Source organism: Crocodylus porosus, unplaced genomic scaffold (genome assembly GCF_001723895.1).
Source record: "Crocodylus porosus isolate Cpor-Errol unplaced genomic scaffold, CroPor_comp1, whole genome shotgun sequence".
Classification (NCBI taxonomy): Eukaryota; Metazoa; Chordata; order Crocodylia; family Crocodylidae; genus Crocodylus; species Crocodylus porosus.
Window position 1 is genome coordinate 14,792,336 of NW_017728913.1, and position 21,600 is coordinate 14,813,935.

General features: G+C 40.9%; 1 protein-coding gene across 8 annotated transcripts in view; it reads left to right on the forward strand.

Annotated features, from left to right (window-relative positions):
• GRIA2 (glutamate ionotropic receptor AMPA type subunit 2) overlaps nucleotides 1-21,600 on the forward strand; it is a 153,163-nt gene that overhangs the window by 57,547 nt on the left and 74,016 nt on the right. For all 8 annotated transcript variants that reach the window (XM_019534526.1, XM_019534528.1, XM_019534529.1 and 5 more), the window contains 2 exons: nucleotides 11,348-11,587; nucleotides 20,882-21,078. In XM_019534526.1, coding sequence (XP_019390071.1) covers nucleotides 11,348-11,587; nucleotides 20,882-21,078 — 437 coding nt within the window. The remainder of the gene's footprint in view (nucleotides 1-11,347; nucleotides 11,588-20,881; nucleotides 21,079-21,600) is intronic.

Consider the following 21,600-nt stretch of genomic DNA (forward strand, 5'->3'; position numbering starts at 1 on the left):
TCTCTTGTTAGTTTAAAACCTGCCTCTTATTAATTTCAGTGAGCACCCCTAGTTCTAGTATTTTGGGACTCCCTGTTCACCTTGTCCATGCCCTTCATGATTTTATAGACCTCTATCATATCCCCCTTCTGCCTTTTTCTTTCCAAACTGAAGAGTCCTAGCCTTTTTAGTCTGTCCTGCTATGGCACCTGCTCCATACCCCTGATCATTTTGCTTGCCTTTCTCTGTTCCTTTCCCAATTTTACTACATCCTTTTTGAGATGCAGACACCAGAACCGTACACAGTGGGCGCATCTACATGAGATGCTTTACTAGAGATTAGAGCTAATTACTGTACTGTAAGCATCACCGTCTACATGTGCAGACATTTACCGTGCAGTAATTGGCTCTAATCACAAGTAAATTTGCTACCTGCAAAAGCAAATTAACTCTCTATTACTTACTGCGCAGTAGCACACTTGTCGATGCCTGACTGGGAGCAAATGTGTTCCCAATCAGCTGGGCAGCAGGTGTCAGACGATTGCTTCCTGCCCTCAGAAGCTGCCTCCTGCTGGGGCACAACCAGAGCCCAGGCAGGGACAATCTCCCCCTGCCCTGGCAGAAGGGACTTCCTAGCCCTTCATGATCATGGAGCGGAGGCAAGGAGATCCTTATCTCTCAGTCCAAGCCCCATAGCCACAAAGCCAGTGCTGGGAGATTCTCTTCCAGTGTCGACTCTGTGATCATGGGGCCAGAAATGAGAAATAAGGATCTCCCAGCTCAGGCCCCAGGAACACAGAGCTAGAGCTGGGAGATATAGATCTCCCATCCCTGGCTCTGTGATCATGATCATGGACCAGAGTTGGGGCTGGGAGCTCTGTGCTGCTGGGGTAAGGGGACGTTGTTCCTTCCCAAGCTCCAGCGGTGGAGCCTACCTTGGCAGCAGGGAGCTCATGGGGGACTGTCTCCTGGCCCCATGCTCCCTGCCAGCCCCTGGGCTAGCAACCCCCCTGGGCTAGAGCTCCCCCTTGGCTGCTGAAGGAGGTGAGTACTGTGAGCAGCAAGTCTGCTCCTGCATCCCAGCCTGTGTAGACATATGCCCTGGAGAGTTTACTGTAATTTCCTATAGAGTGAACTGCTTCCAGATTATTTGCACATGTAGACATGTCCATTATTCAACGTGTGGGTGTACTATTGATTAGTGTAATGGCAAGAATATGTTCTCCATTTTCAATTCCTTTCTTAATGATGTCAATCGTTTTATGCTTCATGATGCCTAACATTTTTTTGGCTCTTTTAGTTATCACTTATGTATGTTATTTGACTCTAACCTTCATATGTTATTCACTTTTATACCTGACATTTCCATTGTTTTCATTATAACTACTGTGTTTACCTGAATCTAAAACAACTTCACATTTTAAATGACCCCACAATAATTGGATTCTGGACATGGAAAATTATAAATTTCTTACAATTCTCCATGTCAAGGATCCAATTATTGGAGGTTCATTTTGAATTTTTCTCCCACCATGTGGGGGAGGTGCCTCACACTTTGTTCTTTAATAACTTGGCCTCCCACCTGTGCCCCCATTTCCTGTCCTTGCACCCAATCCACAACCCTCACTGTTGCCCCACCCCCTGCCCAAACCTACACAGCCACTGCTGACCTATCCCCTGCAGCACTGCTACCACATCCTCTAATTTGAGTTTCTGACTGACAGCAGTGGAGGTCAGGGGATGGGGAAACAGCACATTGGGAGATGAGGTAGCAGCTTGCACTGCTTCCCTATCCCCTGACCCATGCTGCTGTCCTACTCCCCAGTGTGCTGCTGCCCCATCTCTTGACTTGTGCTGCTGATTGGGCAATAGCACTGAACAGGGGATGGGGTAGAAGTGCATTGTTGCTCCATTCCCTGCTCCACACTGCTGCACCATCCCCTGCCTGATTCTCAACTGAATCCCTGAACTGTGCTGCCTCCTCTGCCAATCCCCAACCCATGCTGCCACCCGTCCTGGACCCTAGCTTTAGCTCCTGAACCACACTCACCTGCTGGCTCCAAGAAGCAGTGGAAGCAGCCCCAGAAGCTCTGGCTCTGGCCATGGACTGAATTCAGGGCCAAGGTAGAGCCAGAGAGCTGAGAGTCAAACTCAAGATGAGGTTGTTTTTCTCCTTGTTGACAGAGGGGGAAAAAACTTTGTCTTGGATTTGAGTCAATATGGCATTGTGCTTCAGTGTTCTTTTTTTGATACTCATTACCACTGTCTTTTTCAAGCCCATTTCACTTCCCAGAATTTAAGTCTTAGGACGTCAATTTGACATAATCATAAATAATAAAATGTTTAGGTAGATTATATGATGGTTACTTCTTATGATTTTGTTCGGCTTTGGAGTTTATTTTTTTGTGATATTTTGGCATTGTGTTGCTACAGTTGACATCAGTTTTAAAGGTCAAGTTCTCAAGCATGTTTTTAAGGGAATAATGTTAAGCTTCTTGCCCATTTTAGCATCTCTGGTACGTGCAAGATGACTGCAAAAACCTGTGAGTTGAGAAATAGTGAGGGGCTTGGTTTTTAGTCACCATAAGGCTTCTTTATACCACTTAGAGGGTATAAATAAACTTTGAAATCTAATGTAAGCCTTAGTATAAATGAGTCATGGTCCAATATGAATGTATTCCCCTTATTAAGCATATATTTAGTGTTTCCAGATCTGGCAATTTTATTTCAAAACCCAAGATATTTGGTTTGACGGGGATGGGTCTTTTTTTTTTTTTTTTGACTACTGGACCCAGTCAACTTTGTAATTATTTCAGCTCTCATTTCAAAATATAAGAGTGTGTCTAACTGGTAGGGCTTTGTGAAACACCACTATTTCATATTGACATCCATTTCACTGTTTCAAAGGGACAGTATTTCATTTCATTATTTTGTTTCATTTTGAAGAACTGTCTCATTTTGTTTAATTGACACTGTTTTGCTGTTTTGACGTGTTCTGATGTTTTGCCCATGGACTATAATGGGGAATCATGAAAATGCCAAAACATTGTCATTTCTTGCCTGATTTGGGTGAAAATTCCAGGGATGGTAGCCTCTTCTGAGGGCATGAAACCTGCCAAATTTCAAGGCGGTAGGTAAAAAGGTTTCTGGGACACTGCACCTCAAGCTGTTCAAAGCATAACTCCTGACACTTGTCAGCAGCGGCAGCTTCCTCTCATCTGGCATGGAGATCCAAGGGCCTGCACCCCCGAGAGAGCTGGAGTACTGGACTCCTGCTAGGGGTGCCTCCTGGAGGAAGCTTCCTCTGGCACCTGAGACCAGTGCTGGTCATGGCCTGTGCCCAGCACCAGGGAAGACTGCTGCTGCTTCCAGTCCCAGGTGGCAGCGGCAGCCTCCTCTCATCTGGCGTGTAGGTCCAGGGGCTTGCACCACTGGGAGGAGTCTGGCACAGCTTGGCAGCCCTCCTAGGGGTACGCGCCCCCAGATGTGTGCGTCAGATGACAGGAGACTGCTGCTGCCACCTGGGACTGGCACCTGGTTTCGAAACCAGAAATGTATCAGAACTTTCAAAATGTGTCAGATGACCTTGTTTCATTTCAAAGCTGTTTCAAAGCCTTTTGTTTTGTTTCAATTTCATGGTTTTGAACTAAAAATGCATCGAAATAGCTTCAAAGCAAAACACTCAGTGAAATTTCACACAGCCCTACTAACTAGCACAATTCAGTTTCATGCAGCCATTTTTGGGTTGGTTTGTTTGCTACCCCAGGAGTATCATAGCTACACGAGTGTGGCACTCTGCCCAGGCTAATTAACCCCAGAAAACAACTAAAAATAATTTAAAACTTATTATTTAAATAACTCACTCTTTTAAAGACATAGTATGATTTTGGAGGGCGTAATTAATGTGTTTGGGTCATTTTGGGGAGTTGGTAATACCAGGCACCTAGTAATCTTTTCCCTGTTTCCAGGTATTGCTTATCTGAACTATGGAATCTTTAGACCCTAAACTGCCACTGCTGTATGGTTCACTTTTCTACTTTGATGAGGGTTTCACAGAACTATTTGGTTTTAATTGAAGTCCCTTTGAAAAAGGCAGAATAGATTTGCACTTTGTAGACTAAGTAAATATGAGATGTATCTGAAGTAACTGCTGCTTATGAAAGCTTATTCATCCCTGATTTAGTTAGTCTATGAGGTGAAAATCTACCTCGACTTCTGCCTGTTTTCAGATTAACACCACTAACTACTGCCTCTCTCTACCACTGAAAGCCATCCTCAGGCTTAGCTTCTTTATAAGATAAGCCACTTAACCCCTTCATCTCCAACACTGAGTCTTGGAGTTGCAGCATCCTTTTTTATTTCCATGGTCCCCACAGTTACGCCAAGTTAGATTAACTATTGAGGGTTGCCCTTATTGGAAAGTAATAATGCAACCTGTAATAATTACAGAGGATGCATCTACTCATGCACTTTAATGCACAACCCATATTAATGCAGATAAAAGTGTCACTAAAAAACCCATGCTATTTAGATAATGCATATTAAAATAGGCTAATGTGGATTAAGTATCACTGAGAACTGCGCTTTTTAGTTAATGCACATTAAAGCTAATGTGCATTTTCTTAGTATCTCACAATGGAGGGCACTTTTATATATGCCCTGAGGTTGGGGAGGGGGAGTAATGCTTTAATTAGGGTGCCTCCAAGAGCCACTCTAATTAAAGTGTCACCACATCTCCTGTATCAGCATCTGTGTGCTTAAAAATGGTGACAGAGTGCTTGAGCTATAGCTCATTTGATGAACTTTAGTTTAAGTGCCCCCACCACCTTTTTTAAGTGCAGGGAGGCTGATACATGAGACACAGGGGGAAGCTGGAGCATGACAATTGCAGTTAATTAAGTCTGCTCTGATATTCTGGAATTCCAGTGCATTGGAGAAGCCTTGTGCTCATGTATAGGCCCCTGGAGGTACTAAATTTAATGTGCATTAAGTAAAGCACATTAATGCACTTGTAGATGTGCCCAACAATGCCAGCAGTAGCATAACTAGCACTGAGTGATTGGGCATTATTATTTATTGGGGTATAAAACTGCAGACATGTTTGAAGAACTCTCCTTCTCCTGGTTCCATTCAATTCATCCTTACCTCTTGAAAAGACCACTGTGTTCCATTCCACTCCATTCCATTCAAGACCCATTATTCCATTCAATCCTTGATGTTTCCTTGATGGTTCCTGATAATAAATTCATAGGGCTTCAGAAACTTATGTGACACAAGCATCTTATGTTTTGTTTCCCTGTCCTGACAAGGAAACTGTTCCATCACACTTGAAGGTTATCATGCAGCCTGAGTAAGTAAACTGAGTCACACAAAGAAACAATCAAAACATATGAAAATATTATAAAAATGTCCTGCATTCTGCATAAGGTGTGCTATAGTGAGGTTTAGTGGATATCTTTTGAAAACACTCCATACTGGTCCTTTGTTCTCACAATATTTTTCTAATGTAGCTTTAATCATTTGGAAGTTCTTTTGGCAGCTGTGGTTCTTGCTGTTTCTTTACTACTTTTGTTCAGTATGTTGTTGTTTATAATTCTCTTCTAATGATGATTTGTTTTCAGCTTGGCCTATTACAGAAGCTGTGTGATTGTTGAAATTACCAACTGGGTATTCAATTTTTGTCTCTCATTTCCTGGCAGCTTCCTTTTCATCTATCAGTTTTTCAGCCCAACATGCATTTCCCTGTATCTTCTTGTCCTTTTTTACAGAGGTTCTGCTTGGTTGTTTCCTTACTCTTGTGCCATGTTTTCTTTTCTTTAGAAGTGAGAGAATGATTACTGTATTGGATGTGATTAAACAATGTGCTCTGAAAATATATTTCCCTTTGTTAATCTTGGAATTGACTCAGATTCAACTGGCAATCAGTGCCATAGGCATAAACATACACACACACACACACACACACAGGTACGAGTTAGTTAGCATAAAAAGCTAAACTGAGACCAGAGTAGATTAATACTTGTGGTAATCAAAACATAAGCATTAACAGGCAATTTTTTTCAAGCTAAAAATTAGCTTTTGGGATTTCATGCAAATAGTCATAATATTAATGTTTGAGGAGACACCAAACTTTCAGAATAAAAAGTGAATCTTCCAGAAAATATTTGGGTATTTTGAAGACAAAAAGCACAATATACACAGCAGTATACATAGACATTATTAAGTAGCTACTATGGTAACTTCACTGAATATTTGGTAATAGAGTGTAAGTATTTTTTTCTAACTACATTGGCTCTAAATGACATCTGGATATATAACTCGTAAGGTAGAAGAAAATCTTAGTTTAGAAAGATGTTATTAGAAATCTGCCCAAAGTATGTACTTAGAAGCAACCATTTCTAACTCAAAGTTTGCCTCTATTGATTAATTTATTCTGTCCTTAGCAAAACAAACTTCAACTGTCTCCAAATTGAAACAATTTTATCATGTAAAAAATATTCACTTTTTTAATGATTTCATATTCTGAATTTTAATATTTATGTTCTATGTGTGCAATGACTCTTTGAAAGTAGCTGTTTCAAGGGCAGGATTCATGTTCGAGGTAAATGCAATTGCGTATTTTACGTATTTCATTTACATTGTATCACTAATGATAGGAGTTGTTGCTTTATACTTTTATCTAGTGATATTAGATCTAAACAAGTATGAAGGTAAAAGAAAAACAGTGTTCATAAATTTCTCTAAAGCATTGATTCAGCAAATACTTAAGTATGTTCCCATATTTAAATGAGAATGAATACAGTATGTGTTTAATACCTTTCTGAAGAAATAAATTAGAAAGAGGTCTACAACCATAGATCACTTATAAATGTAGAGGTAGATGTGTTTACTTTAGATATCTTTTTTATAATTAAACATAAATATATGGTTTTGCAAATCAACCTGTTTGAAAAATACCAATTAAAATAATAAAAGAATGTACTGAATTTGTGAGCATAAAAAGCATAGGGAAGGACAGCATACTTTCTGCACAGAGGACTGGCAAAGTAATAAACAGCCTCTACACAGAAAATGTACCATTTAACTGGCAAAGTTCATGCAGTAGGAAATTATTTTAAGGTAGAGAGTGAGAGATGAGACAGTTTTACTGAGGTTTTACTGAGATTTGATAATAAATTGAAATTCAGTACAGAAAAAAAATTGGAAAGCTTTAATAAAAAGTTTTAATAAAGCGGGGGCTCCCATGGCTTGATTGAATGTGAAGAAAGATAATTTTGGCTGTTGTGGTTTGAATAGGATGGACAAGGATGATATATTAACAAGATGCCCTGGACAAAGTGGTTACAGTTGTGATGGCAAAAAATGATAAGGATATGAGCAAGTGTTTTAGGTCTTGGTTTGACAAAGCATTTAACTTTGTGTTTACCTTTGGGAATGTATTTTAAAACTCCACTGATTTATATAATGCATAAATGCTTTGCTGCTTCAGAGTGGGATTTTAACCTTTGGACTGGAAAGGAAGAGACAGGTTTTCACAGTTGTGGAAAAACAAGGAGAAATATGAATGTCAGCCTGATTATATGAGTAGAACAGGAATGGCTCAAAGATGAAAATGCTTAGTTCTTGAATGTTATAAACTAACTGGGATTCTTTTTTTTACACCTTTTAGTGTTTTTATCTTTTGTCTTGCGAACAAACGTTTGCTGTTATTGTAAAAACCACAAATGTTCCACAAATGTTACTGTAAAATAAATCTATTGTATGCTGTCCCTCATTTTATTAGTTAGACCATTTTCTAGTAAAATAGAAAGAACAGTATACACAGAAGAGAAATACTTGAAAATAAGAACAGCTTGAAAGAAATGAACCCAGGCAGTAACATCTAAGGTCTTTAGTAAAATAGATCATTCATATTAAAATGGTTTGAGAATCCTAATCATCATGATTTTTTTTAACCTAATAACAGTGAACAGCTTGTGAGTCACCATTATAAAAATAATGCCATCCAGCAATAGTAGTGTCAGTGTAGACTTTTGTAGAGTGGGAATGCTGCCAAACAGAATTACAATTTTTATATTATCCAGTGGTATGGGTTTTTTTTTAAATATTTGGAAGCACCTTTTCATATTTCTTCTCATCTATTCCCAGGAGGCCAAATGCCCCAGAATCTACAAGGGCATTTGCCTTTATGACAAGTCTAGAAGCTTCTTGTAAATGTATCTCTTGCTGGCATTCCATGGGTGACCTACCATTGATCTTTAACAGACTTTTATACATGCAAGTACCATAGAATTGGGCTATTTTGGTATACAGTTGTAAGACTGATTGTTCCTAAAATGTAATGCAGCTTCAAAATGGAATCTTGCATTGTGACTGGACTACATAATTTAACATTTGAAGTTAATATGTTGCTTCTTATTGCTTAGCAGACTTGTTTAGATCACTCGGAACAAATTCTGTTCTCATACCCAAACACTCCTGTAGAAGCAAAGGAATCTCAAAGTGAATATCCATATTGCCTTGAAAGTTTGTTTTTTTTAAATTACTTTAAAAAGTAATTCATATAAACTTCATTACAGAAAGGGAAGCTGATCATCTTAAACTAAATTACAGATACCTTAACAGTTTTTCAGATTTGTTTCTTTTGGAATGTATTAATGCATTATAATGCTTATGCAAATGTGGGTGGACATTAAAGGTGTGCAAAAAGGGTTGTATTCTATTTCGATTTGGATTTGGATTTGGCCTGAATTGGGGGACAATGATTTGATTCGTTGATTCAATCTCTGTCCTGATTGATCTGAAGATTAGATGCTGATTCAGAGAACGAGTGATTTGGCCACAAACACAGCTTTAAATGTTTTTTCTACATACCTTGAGGTACCAGGCATGGCTCATGAACACTGAGATGGTGGGACAGATGGAGCGTACCACAGGAGTGCGGGGGGGAGGGGAGGCCTGCATGCTCAGCAATAGACCTGAAAGTGGACCGGAAGTACTTCGGGTCCACTGCTAAGAGCTCAGCTCCCCCCCCCCGCAACTTCTTTGGCTCAGTGATCAGCTGAGGGGGACTCTGGGTGCCCCCAGACCCAGGAGGCACCAGTTGCTGAGCTGGTGGCAGAGGAAAGGTCACCTGCATGTTCTGTGGTGGACCCAGAAGTGGACCAGAAGTGCTTTTGGTCCACTTCCAGGTCTGCCGCCGAGTGCACTGGACGCTGGCTCCCCCACGCTCCCGTGAGATGCTTCATCCACCCCAGCATCTCAGCATTCATGAGCTGCCTGGTACCTTGAAATATGTAGAAAAAACATTTAAAGCTGTGTGATTGTCTGAATCATCAAAACTCTCCAAATCGCTCCAAATCAATTCAAGGTGTTCCAGTTCAATTCAGAGAGATTAAAGGGTGTCCTGATTCAATTCCGATTCAGAGATCCAGTCACCAAATTGGGTCTAATCACCACTGAATTGAATGAGCAACCGAAGCTTCGCACAGCCCTACTGGACATGTGAATTTAACCTTTAAATAGGTTTTCCACTTCATTTATGGTCTTGAACAGGCATTAATTTCTAGCAGTAGAAATTTCTGAGAAATTTCCATGAGGAGATATCCTTCTGGGAGAGGGAACAGTACAGGTGTGCAGCCTGCAGCCTCCCCTTCTGTCCTGTTCTCCGTGCCTTACACAGGTTGGAGGGATCTCAATCTGGGGAAGGCAAGGGGAACACTGACTGCTCCACTCCTTCTCACTCCTTATGTATATAAAACACAGGTACAAGGAGTTCCCTTCTAGATTTGCTTTTAGCTCTAATAAATCATCCTATCAAAGAAAGACATTTAAAAAGAGTTTTTAATATTTTTCTTCAATTATTTTTTTTATTTTTTTTATTTTTTTGTCACTAATGAAATCTTTATACTTTTGGTAAAATACTGGTTACACAGAAATCAGTGAATGCTTGTCATTGACTGATGGGGCCAGGATTTCACTTAGTGCTTAGATTTTTTTGGTTGTGGTCAGTACAATAGATACCTCATAGTATAAGAAAGAGACTTATGGCAACAATGGGAGTTGGGCTTAACAAAGGGCTAAAATAGAAATCAACCGAAAAAGAGGATATTGAGTACTGTGTGATGCTCAATATATATTACATTAAATAACAGGTAAATTAAAAAGAGAAGTTGGAATAATATTAGACAAAATCTGAGAAACAAGGTTCAAAGTGATCTCGCCCTTAATTCTATTCTTATATATATGATCTAACATATGGTTGGTTATTGGAATAATAAATATTTGGGAAAATTGTATTTTGTTATATTCCAGATTTACTTAGGGAAACTGAGACAGCAGGTCTTGGTGTCTGGCTTTGAGGAGATGGTAATAAGAATTAATGTGCATTTTTGCTTGTGGGACTTGCCTATTATTTCAGGTCTAAGAAGACCAGTATATCAAGAAGAACTCAGGAGAGAAATGAGCCAGAGTAGAAACAGATTGAATATTTTAACTAATTTGTTCTTTTTCTCTCCCAGTTTTAGTAAACAGAAATATGAATTCTTCTAAGCTTTCTGAACATGCTACGTTTTTAGTGTCGATGATTAGAATGACTGAAAGGAAATAGATGTTTTATCCAGGCTGCAATGATCAGCATTGTCATTGCCTTGAATTATCTGTGGTGGTGATAAAAACTGAATAATCAGCATGTTATTTAAACCCAAGAGATTATTTTTTCTGCTATGTGACCTCAAGTGTCATCAAGAAGGACCTGCTTTTGCTGAGTTGTAAAAAACTGATATTAAACATTTAATTAAACAAAAGCCAGAACTCAGAGATATATAGTGCATTATCTCTTCCCTTCATTTATGTGTATTCACTGTTTGTTTTAACTTGAAACAGTCGAAATGGAATATTCACTCATTTAAATATCTCACAAAAATTTCAAGTCACCTTGTCCCCAAGTTATATTATTTTCAACTGAATAAAAAGTTAGTAGTGATGATTATTGCATTATGCTCAGAGGATGAAGAAATATTTTAAAGAAATAATTCCACTTGGCTTTTTTTTTTGGCTTAGGCAGTATTCTTTCAGTACAAAAGGAACTATAGATAATCTATTCTTTAGTTTTCTTTCTGAATTCATTCTTTCATGTGCATAAACTTAATCTCTGGTGTTGAAGTTAATATTTGGCATGCGTTACTAACTTTTAGTTAGTAATAAATTATGCTGATTATTTTTTCTAATAAAGAATTGATATCACTCCTTAATAGGAGTGTGTGAGTATGAATAGTTATACAAAATAAACAGGTAATAGATTTCAGAACTTTTGCAAATAAATTTTGTTTCTTGGTATTTGATCTCGCTTTATTTCTCTTTCTTCTAGTCTGCTCCCAGTTTTCAAGAGGAGTCTTTGCTATTTTTGGATTCTATGACAAGAAGTCTGTGAATACCATAACCTCATTTTGTGGGACTCTGCACGTCTCCTTCATAACTCCAAGTTTCCCAACAGATGGTACACACCCATTTGTCATTCAGATGAGACCCGACCTCAAGGGAGCTCTTCTTAGCTTGATTGAATACTATCAGTGGAACAAGTTTGCATATTTATACGACAGTGACAGAGGTAAGATACAGTAGAAACTTATCAGTATATTTTTTTGCTATACTTACGTTACCAAAATGCTCAGGCAGTATTACAAGGCAAACAAGGAGCATGCTTGTGAAAAATTAAATATCAGTTCTGAGGAAAAGAAGCTTATCTAATTGTTGTATGTAGTCAAAGTGAAAAGAAGCTTAATTGAGAATGAAATAATTCCAATATAAGTTAAAGAATTAAGGATGTGCACTGATAAGCATAGATGGAAGATAAAATATGTCTTTGGAAAATTGTTCCCATAAAAAGGCTCTTTAAAAATAGACATATTGTAGGGGAAAATACATCTTCACATTTTTAGCATCTCTGTCTCTCACTCTTTAATTTAGAGCATTCATAAATTCCCACACTCAGGTTTTGAGCCACCTGCCAGTTATTTGGGCTAGGGACAGATGTTACACATAAACCAGTTAAGTCATCAGAAACTGGTTTAAATCTGTAAGAGAACAGAAGCTTAGTGCATATAAACCAGTTTCAAAATGACTGAAACTGGTTTAAGATAACCCTGGTTGAATGCAGGTTTAAATCAGACTTAAATAATTCGGGTCAAACTGGTTTATGAAACTTCTGTCCAAGACACCTTCCTGGTTCAAGTTAAATCAGTGTTCCCCAGCATCCCAGCATGCTTTGCAGCCCTGTGCTGGACTGTCTGTTCCAGCAGAGAAAGGGTGGGAGTGAGGGGTGGCAGAGACTGCCCCCTCAACAAGGAAAACCCTGGATGGGTTCTGGGGCCAGACAGAGGGATTAAACCCACCTTCCCCCAAGTACAGAGCTGCCCTGCTACTAAACTTACTGAAAATTACTGGTGGCTGTGACTGTGAATTAGAAATCCCAGAGGTACCTGGAAGCAGGAAGAGGAAGTGATGAGCAACCCTGCAGAGTCCTGCTGCTGTGATTCTGTACTGCAAATTCCAGAGACCTCAGGGGCAGCAGGAAGAGGAAGTAAACACACACATGCTGGCTATGTGCTTTAGTGCCCCCGGCTTCTGGGTTGAGCCATTGGAGGCATGTGGCTGTATTTCCTGAATCAAAAGTAAATGTGTGTCCAGTTGCTTCTCAACTTAATCTCTGCAGTTTAGACTAACCTGCAAAGACTGAATCAATTCAGCCTTGGGCTTTTTGACTGTCTGTACTTAACCTGAAAGTTACAGACTCAAACGCAAACTTCAAATATATATTTTTCTACCAAAAAGCATGTCCAAATTCAAGCACTACAACAAAGTAGTTCAGTCACATCCATCTCTTCTCACTGTAATCCTCATGTCCTTTTCTGCAGAGCTGCTGCCTATCCACCTAGACCCCTGCCTAAACTGGTGCATGGGATTGTTTCATCCTAAGTGCAGGACTTTGCACTTGTCCTTGTTGAACCACATGAGCTTCCTTTTGGCCCAATCCTCCACTACTACTCCCCCCAGCTTGGTGTCATCTGCAAACATACTAAGGGTTCACTCTATACCATCTTCCAAGTGGTTGATGAAGACATTGAACAAAATCAGCTCCAGGACTGGCTGGGGCACTCCACTTGATACCAGCTGCCAACTAAACCTCAAGCCATTGAATACTACTGTCTAAGCCTGAAATTCCGCCAGTTTTCTATCCACCTTTCAATCTATTCATCAAGCCCATACTTCCTTAGCTTGCCTGCAACAATGATATGGGATACCACATCAAAAGTTTGGGTAAAATCAAGGTATACCACATCCACCAGTCTCCCCATATTCACAGAGCCATTCATCTCATTATAGAAGGCAATCAGGTTGGTCAAGCAAGACGTGCCCCTGGTGAATCCACGCTGACTGTTCCTAATCACCTTCTTCTCCTCCAAGTGCTTAGAAATGGATTCCTTTAGGATCTGCTCCATGATTTTTCCTGGGACTGAGGTGAAGCTGACTGGTCTATAGTTTCCTGGATCCTCCTTTTTCCTTTTCTTAAATAAGGGCACTATGTTTGCTCTTTCCCCATCATCTAGGACCTCTCTGATCACCAGGAGTTTTAAAAAATGATGGCCAGGGGCTCTGCAAGTACATCAGCCAACTCCCTCAGCACCCTCAGGTGCATCCCATCCATCCCCATGGACTTCCCTAACCTGTTCTTTCATCACTGAGGGCTTCTCACCTCCTTCCCAAACTGTGCTCTCTGGTGCGGTAGTCTGGGAGCTGACCTTGCCTGTGAAGATGGAAGCAAAAAGGCATTGAGCATTTCAGCCTTTTCTGCAAACTCCATCACAAGGTTGCCTCTTCCATTCAGTAAGGGACCCACACTTTCCCTGATCCTCCTTTTGCTACCAACATACTTGTAGAAACCCTTCTTGTTACCTTTCACATCCCTTTCTAGCTGCAACTCCAGTTGTGCTTTGGCCTTCCTGACTTCATCCCTGCATGCCCATGAAATGCTCTTATATTCTTCCCTAATTCGTTGTACAAGTTTCTTATAAGCATTTCCATTGGGATGGTTTGTTCCTGCACTCTTAGTAAGGCTTCTTTAAAGTAAAGCCAGATCTCCTGGCCTCCTCTTCCCCTCAGTCTGGCTTCCCAGGGAATCCTGCCCATGATTTCCCTGAGCAAGTCAAAGTCTCCTTTTCTGAAGTCCAGGGTCCTTCCTCTGCTGCTCTCCATCCTTTCTTTCCTCATGGTTCTGAACTCAATAATCCTTTAGTCTCTGCTACCCAAGTTGCCATCTACTACTACATTCCCCACCAAGTCTTCCCTGTTTGTGAGAAGCAGGTCAAGAATAGCATGGCTTTTAGTTGGCTGCTCCAGCACTTGCACTGGAAAATTGTCCCCAACACTCTTCAAAAACTTCCTGGATTGTTTGTGCACTGCTGTATTGCCCTCCTAGGAGATGTCAGGGTAATTGAAGTCCTCATGAGAACCGGGTCTGTGATTGGGAAACTCCCACTAGCTGTTTGAAGGAAGTCTCATCCACCACTTCCTCCTTGTCTAGTGGGCAGTAGAAGACCCCCAGTATGACATCGCCCTTGTTGCTCTCCCTTCTGACCATCAACAAGCCTATCTCCAGTTTCATACTGGAGCTCTGAGCTATCATATGGCTTTTTTACATAAAGTGCAATGTCTCATCTTCTCCCTTGCCTGTCCTTCCTGAACACTTTGTATCCCTCCATGACAATGCTCCAGTCACACAAGCTATCCAACCAAGTCTTTCATTCCAATCATGTTATAGTTCCCGGACCATGCAAGGGCTTCCAATTCTTCTTGTTTGTTTCCCAGGCTCTGTGAATTTGTGTACAGGCACCTGAGGTAACTAGGGGATTGCTCTGATTTATCAGGAAATATGAGAACACCTTCCCTGTTGCCCCTTCCTGCTTGCTGTTCCTCTTGGTCACACACTTCCCCATGGGTTTGGTCTTCATCCCCCAGTGAACCTAATTTAAAGCCCTCCTTGTTAGGTTAGTAAGTCTGTCTGTGAAGACACTCTACTCTGCCTTCATCAGATGAATCCCATCTCTTCCCATCTTTCCCTATTCTTGGAAGAACATCCCATGGTTGAAGAAAACAAATCCCTGCTGGTGACACCACCTGTGCAGCCAGGTGCTGATCTGCCAGATGCACCTGCTCTTTCCCAGGCCCTTTCCCTTGACCAAAACGATTGACAAGAACACAATCTTAGCCTCAAACCCCTTCACCCTTGCACCCAGAGTCCTATAGTCACTTTTGATATGCTCAAGGTCTCTCCTGGCAGTATCATGGATGAGGAGCATGAGAGCCAGATGAGCCTCGGTAGTCCCTCTGTGACATCTCGGGTCTGGGCTCTGGGCAAGCAGCAGATCTCTTGAGATAACACATCAGGTCAGAAGATGCTTCCCTCTGCCTTCCCATCTTGGTGAGGCCAGCCCTTTCATCTTCCACCAATGGAACATGCTTCTCCCTCTCTGCTGATAGGGATGCACATGTGTTCTCCAGATGAACCACTACAGGTGAAGATCTCTGCTTGCTGCCAGAACTGACAAGCTGGCAGCTTTCACCCCCTTGGGTGTCCATGTCCTCTCTCTTTTCTAGCACTGCATCAGGCATTTCTTTCTCCACAGTCCTGGAGGTCTCCTCCAGCATTGAATCAATGAGCTCCTCATGGTGGAGGATGCTTCAGAGCCTCACCACCTCCTCCTGTAGTTTTCCTGCCTGTTCCCTTAGAGACACCACAAGAACGCACTGCTTACACCACAGGCACTCCCTGACCTGGCCATTACTGGAAGGAACCTGCAAGCTGCAGTCCCCACAGCACCACACCTGGACCTGGGTGGAAATGCCAATGGTGAGCAGTCTTGCCTGGACAGAAACCTCACAGGGGCAAGAAGTGGCAGTGGCTCTGGCATAGCAACATCCTCCAGTCATTTCCCTGGTTCTCTTAATTTGCCTTCTCTCTCATACTGCTCTTCTTCTAAGCACACCTTCCCTAGCAAACTCATCTGGAAGCTGACCTATTTATTGCTTGTTGGCCATGAGGGGGTCCTTTTTTTTCCTGCTTCCTCATGCTAAGCTGAATGGTATCCCCCTCAAAAAAGTGGGGTCGGGCATGAACTGAACCAGCCTGTGAATTGCCTGCAAACTGCTAACTCTGTTTGCAGCCCCTGTTCACTGGCTCCCTGATCACTGGGACCAGGGTTTAAAGGGCTTAAAAGAGCTCCAGGGCTTTAAAGGACTACAGATTCTAATTATTTTTTTCTTATTAATCATTTCCAAAATAATTTATCTTCCCATCTAAACTAATTCAATTTCTTTCAAAACAATTGTGCATGGCTTTTCAGCACAGTTATTGGTCAAAAATGTTGCCTACCTTTAAATAAATGTAGAGCAAATTTAGCAGGATGTCATGAAGTTTTAACAGTGCATTACATTTGGCCATGTTAAACCAGATTTTATGATGAAATAGAGTGAGATTTGCCTTCATTTGTCTTCCAATGTTACTACATTCCATTGTCTAGATGCTTTAATCATAAAAATCAAGAGACCTCTTTCAGCTAGGTTTCCTTTGCTGTTTTAAGCCCCAATATTAGATAGTCCATATAACCCCTAAACAAGACTTGATGTCACCCAGTGTGCTGAATCCTGGGCTTGGTTCTCTTCCAGGTCCTCATTGAGTTCACATAAGAATCAGATATTCTTTGTCTTTTAGAGAGGGCAACTAGGAAGTTGCTTATTTGATGTTCCATCAATCAGCTAGCATTGTGCTGTATGTGCCATTACCCTGCATTTGATTCTTATTTAGGAAAATTCTTCAAATCATTTGTGTCTACAATACATCTTCCTGTCAGCTGCAGTGAACCTGAAAGCACATAATAAAGTGAAAGAGTTGTATCTTGCAGCTTTGGTTTTGCCAGTTTTGTTTGCTTTAATTTTTGAGGCACCCAAGTGGTGAAATTGATAGGCAACATTTGTAAATTTCTAGGGACATGAATCTGCAATCCTCACTCACACTGAGTAATGCTTTAATCCTGGAGAACTCACGTTGGCTTCCACCTCTGGAACTGGAAAAAGCAGAACAGTGTTCATGGGGTGCTGTGCCTGAGCTAACAAACTCTGCAGAGAAATGCAGCTACACTGCTTCTAGTTCCAGATTCAGTCCTTGCAGAGCTAGTGTGGCATGTCTGCTTGTATAGATAGGTAATAAGGTAATACAACTACACCCTAAATAAGTAGCTTCCAATTTGCAGCTCAAAACACCTTTACCTCAACACTTTAACCAACAGCAGTGAAATGTGTGTAAAGAAGAATATATGATTCAGCATGTTGTTTTAAACTTTTCTTTGGAGGAAGAGGGAGAGGAGAGAGAGTGCATGAGAGAGACTTATTCTCCTGGGAGGGAACAGTAATAAAATGGAAACAGTTAAAGCTAATAGCCATTAATGTATGATGAATTACTCCAGAAGAGTCATTTTACTACTACAGCTCCTGTGCCTTAGTGCACTGATCTTGCAAGGTGCTGACCACTCACGTGTCTCATTCCGGTCACTCAGAGGTGAGGATGTTCAGCCCTTGCAGAATCAGCCCACTGCTTAATCCAGCACTTGTTCTCAGATTTATTATAATGTGGGCTTCAGACTTTTTGTATTTCTATAGCCTTATTTGCATTGTCTCTATATACATCGGGTAGCATCTAGGTTTATGATTAATTGTGGAGGGAAGGTTGACAGTGGTAGAGGATTCAATCTGTAGCCAAACTACTAATACTGAAGGAAAATGCCAATCAGACATTTTATGAAATTGTCTTTCTCTTCAAAAGATTACGAGGAATCGAGGCACTTAAAATTCCCAACCAGCATAAATCATCTTTAAAAAAGTATCCTCTTAAAATTCTGTTGAGGTTTTAGGTGTCCTTGCCATTCTGCAGAACATACTCTGGTCCTCTTATGCTATGGCTCCTGACCAGGAATGGGCAAAGCTCTTTCCTTTTCCTCTTAAATAGCTTTAGTTTGGAATCTTCTGCTGCACACAGCTACTGCTGCATGTATTTTCTGAGCTAAAAAGGTCCACTCCTAGTACCAGGGTGCAATTACATATTACTGTTAGACCAGGTTAAGAGCACCTAAAACTTGAATGATCTCACATTCAGGCTCATTAACAAAAGCTAAGTGCCTGCTAGGTATCTGAAAGCTGTACCACTTCATGGAAGGTTTTGTTTCGGTTGTCCTATGCTTTTTGTGTGAAGTTAACTTCTGGCTCTTTACCTGAAATGAAACCATGAATTTGTGGTCTTCCAGTACTCCAGGTAGGGTGCCCATCATAGAGGACAGTCAGGTTATCTTCTATCCTCTACTGATACAAAACTGGACACCTTTATGTCATCACAGCATCTGGTTTTGTATCAATAGAGGACAGAGTAGCAGAAAACCGGAATGCCTTCTATGATGGCCACCCTAACCCCAGGAAGCACTTCTCCCAGGTAGACTATCTAACATCTAGCACTTTATGGTCCTGGACTGACAGCTGTGGACAGCTGGGGAGGGGAGGGAGGGAAGGGGAGCCAGGGGTACAGGATAAGGGGAAGCAGAAGTGGAGTGGGGAAGAGGGAGGGGCAGAGGGAGACGGGAACATCTAGGCTAGAAGCTACCCCTTTCTTCCCCCACTGTCCTCTACCACCTCTATACCCCACCTCTGAGGATCATACCCCCTTTCTTCCCCCCTTGATCACTGCCATGATCAGCCTGAGAGTAGCGGCAGCAGCAGCAGTTGGTTCACCCTCCCTGCTTGCTCCCAGGCTCCCTGCAGCCCATATCACTCTATGTGCCTGGATCCAGGCCATGACATGCCCTGTGGCTGAAAGTGGGGAGGGGCGGAGAGAGAGGCAGGAGGAAAGGAGCTGCCAAGCAACTGCAGGGTGCAGTGGGAACTGGATCCTGGTGCATGGGCATGGCACAGGCTGCAGGAAGCTAAGAAGCAGACAGGGAGGGAAACCCCAGCCACTGCTACCATTACTGCTGTCTGGTTGATCTGGAAGCAGGGCAGTGATTCTGGGGTGGAGGGTGCAATGATGCGTTACAAGGAGTAATCCAGGGGCTCTTGGGGGGTCAAAGATTGATTTGGGGGGAATAGGGTGATTGGGGCAGGGGGGTGTTTGGGGGGTGATTCCAGGGGGTGGAGGGGCAACTGGAGATGAGGAGGCAATCAAAGCAGCACGGTGAGGAGGGAAGGGGGAAGCTCCTTCCTTCATCCCTCTGGGCCTATACTGTGGCTAGAGAACCAGAAAACAGGGCAGGCATGGAACAGATTTGAAGCTCCTAACCAAACCCTGCTCACCAGCTCTCTAGCAGCAGGTCTGAACAGTACATGTTAGAGAGGGTATTAACTGTTAATGTGCTACTGCTCATAGCACATTCTAACTTTCTGAATCTTTTTTGCATACAGGAACTACCTTTTGCATTGATAACACCTTGTACCACAACAAGTTATAAATAGTTTAGATTATCAACTGGAGTTTAGTTATTTCTGAAAAATCTAACATCCGTCAAAATACAAGTGATCACATGTAGACTTTGCATGCAACTGTTTGACAGAATTGTATAGGTTTGTAAAATCTGCCATGTCCGTATATTGGCTGGTTACCAGTCTTTTCTAACATTGTATAATATTACCATTTTTCCAGATATGTTTAAATTGCTAAGTGCATACTAGTCTCAGTTTAATTATTCATTTACAAATTATAATTCAAGTTTCATCCTTAGTGTGTTTCTTATAAAATTATGCACATAGCTCCTGTTATTTTAGGTTATGCATGAAGCTTACTTTACAGATGAGAGATATATTTTTCTTTAAAAAAATGTAAAGCTCAATTTATTGACACAAATCAGAAATCACTAGTTATATTTTACAGTTTCAAGTGAGATAAACGATGTAGAGTTATCAGTGATTGTGTGGAAAAGTATCCTGGAAATTACATTCTATTTTTAATTTTTTTCTTAGGATGCTCTGGACTGAATTTACACATGCTAAATTTCATTGTTGGAAATTGCTGGAAATTGTTGAAGATATATTTTTTATAGGGCAGATATACTCCTGGCACTGAATCATGTTTCTGTGTTCTGTTCACATTTACTTCCTGAACAGGGAAAGAAGCCCAGTAAAATTTCCACTGGACTTGCATTGTATTATATGCTACTACAGTTGTACAGGCATTCATTTCTCCATGTCCTCCCAAAAGAATAAAATGGCAACAGACCACTGTAATGGTTGCATGTATGGACGTTAAGGATATTTAGGTTTAGGAAGAAACACCTTCTGTAACAAGATACCACTGGAGTCAAAAGAAATAGAGGCTCAATTAGTACATGAGAATTTTGCTATATTGACTTCATCAGGACTGGATCAAGGTTTAAATACATTGCTACTCAAGTACTAGGGACATAAGCAGCTCAATAGCATTTGGTAATAAACAACTGATTCAGTTACTGTAATTAAATTGTTTTCTCTTAAATGGCCTCTTTTTCAAAGTAGGTACCTCAAAAATCCATTGAAAGCTTTTATTGAAGGGTGATATAATCTCTCCCTGAATCAAACTGAAGCAAAAACAAAGGTTGTCATTATAGGCCCCAATTCTATATTCACTGCAGTTACCTAAACAGAAGTTTTGCATGTGGCAGGAATGCACAATGAGACTTGTGTTGATCATCATCTTAGGGAGTTCTATCCTACAGCTGTTTGATAGCCAAACATATTGTCATAAAGAGTTTAAAATAAATTGCCTTGTAGGTCACATTTCATGTGCCTGTTTTATTTTTGCCACTTTATCATTCCTCTTTGTTTGCCTTGCTAGGCTTATCAACCCTGCAAGCTGTATTGGATTCTGCAGCTGAAAAGAAATGGCAAGTAACTGCTATCAATGTAGGAAATATTAACAATGACAGAAAAGATGAGACTTACCGTTCCCTGTTTCAAGATCTGGAGGTGAAAAAGGAAAGACGAGTGATTCTGGACTGTGAGAGGGATAAAGTCAATGACATAGTTGATCAGGTTTGTTACTCTTGAGTTTTCAATGTCAACAGATCCAGAAGATGGCTAGGCTGCATAAGTAGAATAGACTGCTCATATGGTTCTATTTTACTAGCAGTTTTTATTTTTGTATGATGAGCCTATTTTGGTGATCCTTTACTTTATCCTTTACATCATTTAGTAATAAAACATTTGTTCTAAAACATATAGTACTGGAAGGGACCTAAAGACATTGTTTGGTTCATTCCCTGTACTGATGTAGGATGAGCACATGTAGGCTATCTACAACAGAAGTTTGTCTAACCTATTTTTAAAGACCTCCAGTGAAGGAGATTCCATGGCATCTCTAGACATGATGGAGAATAATTGATCTATTATGTTTTGTATATCAGTGTTGACATTGTGAGCCTTGCTGGGTAGAATTCTAGTACACGCTGTGCAACGAAACAGAAGCTTTCCAGCTGGGCACTTAGGTACAGTTTGTGATTCTCTTAATCTCTATTACCCATGCAGTATGAATGTGTAAGTGTTCACATGTACTCT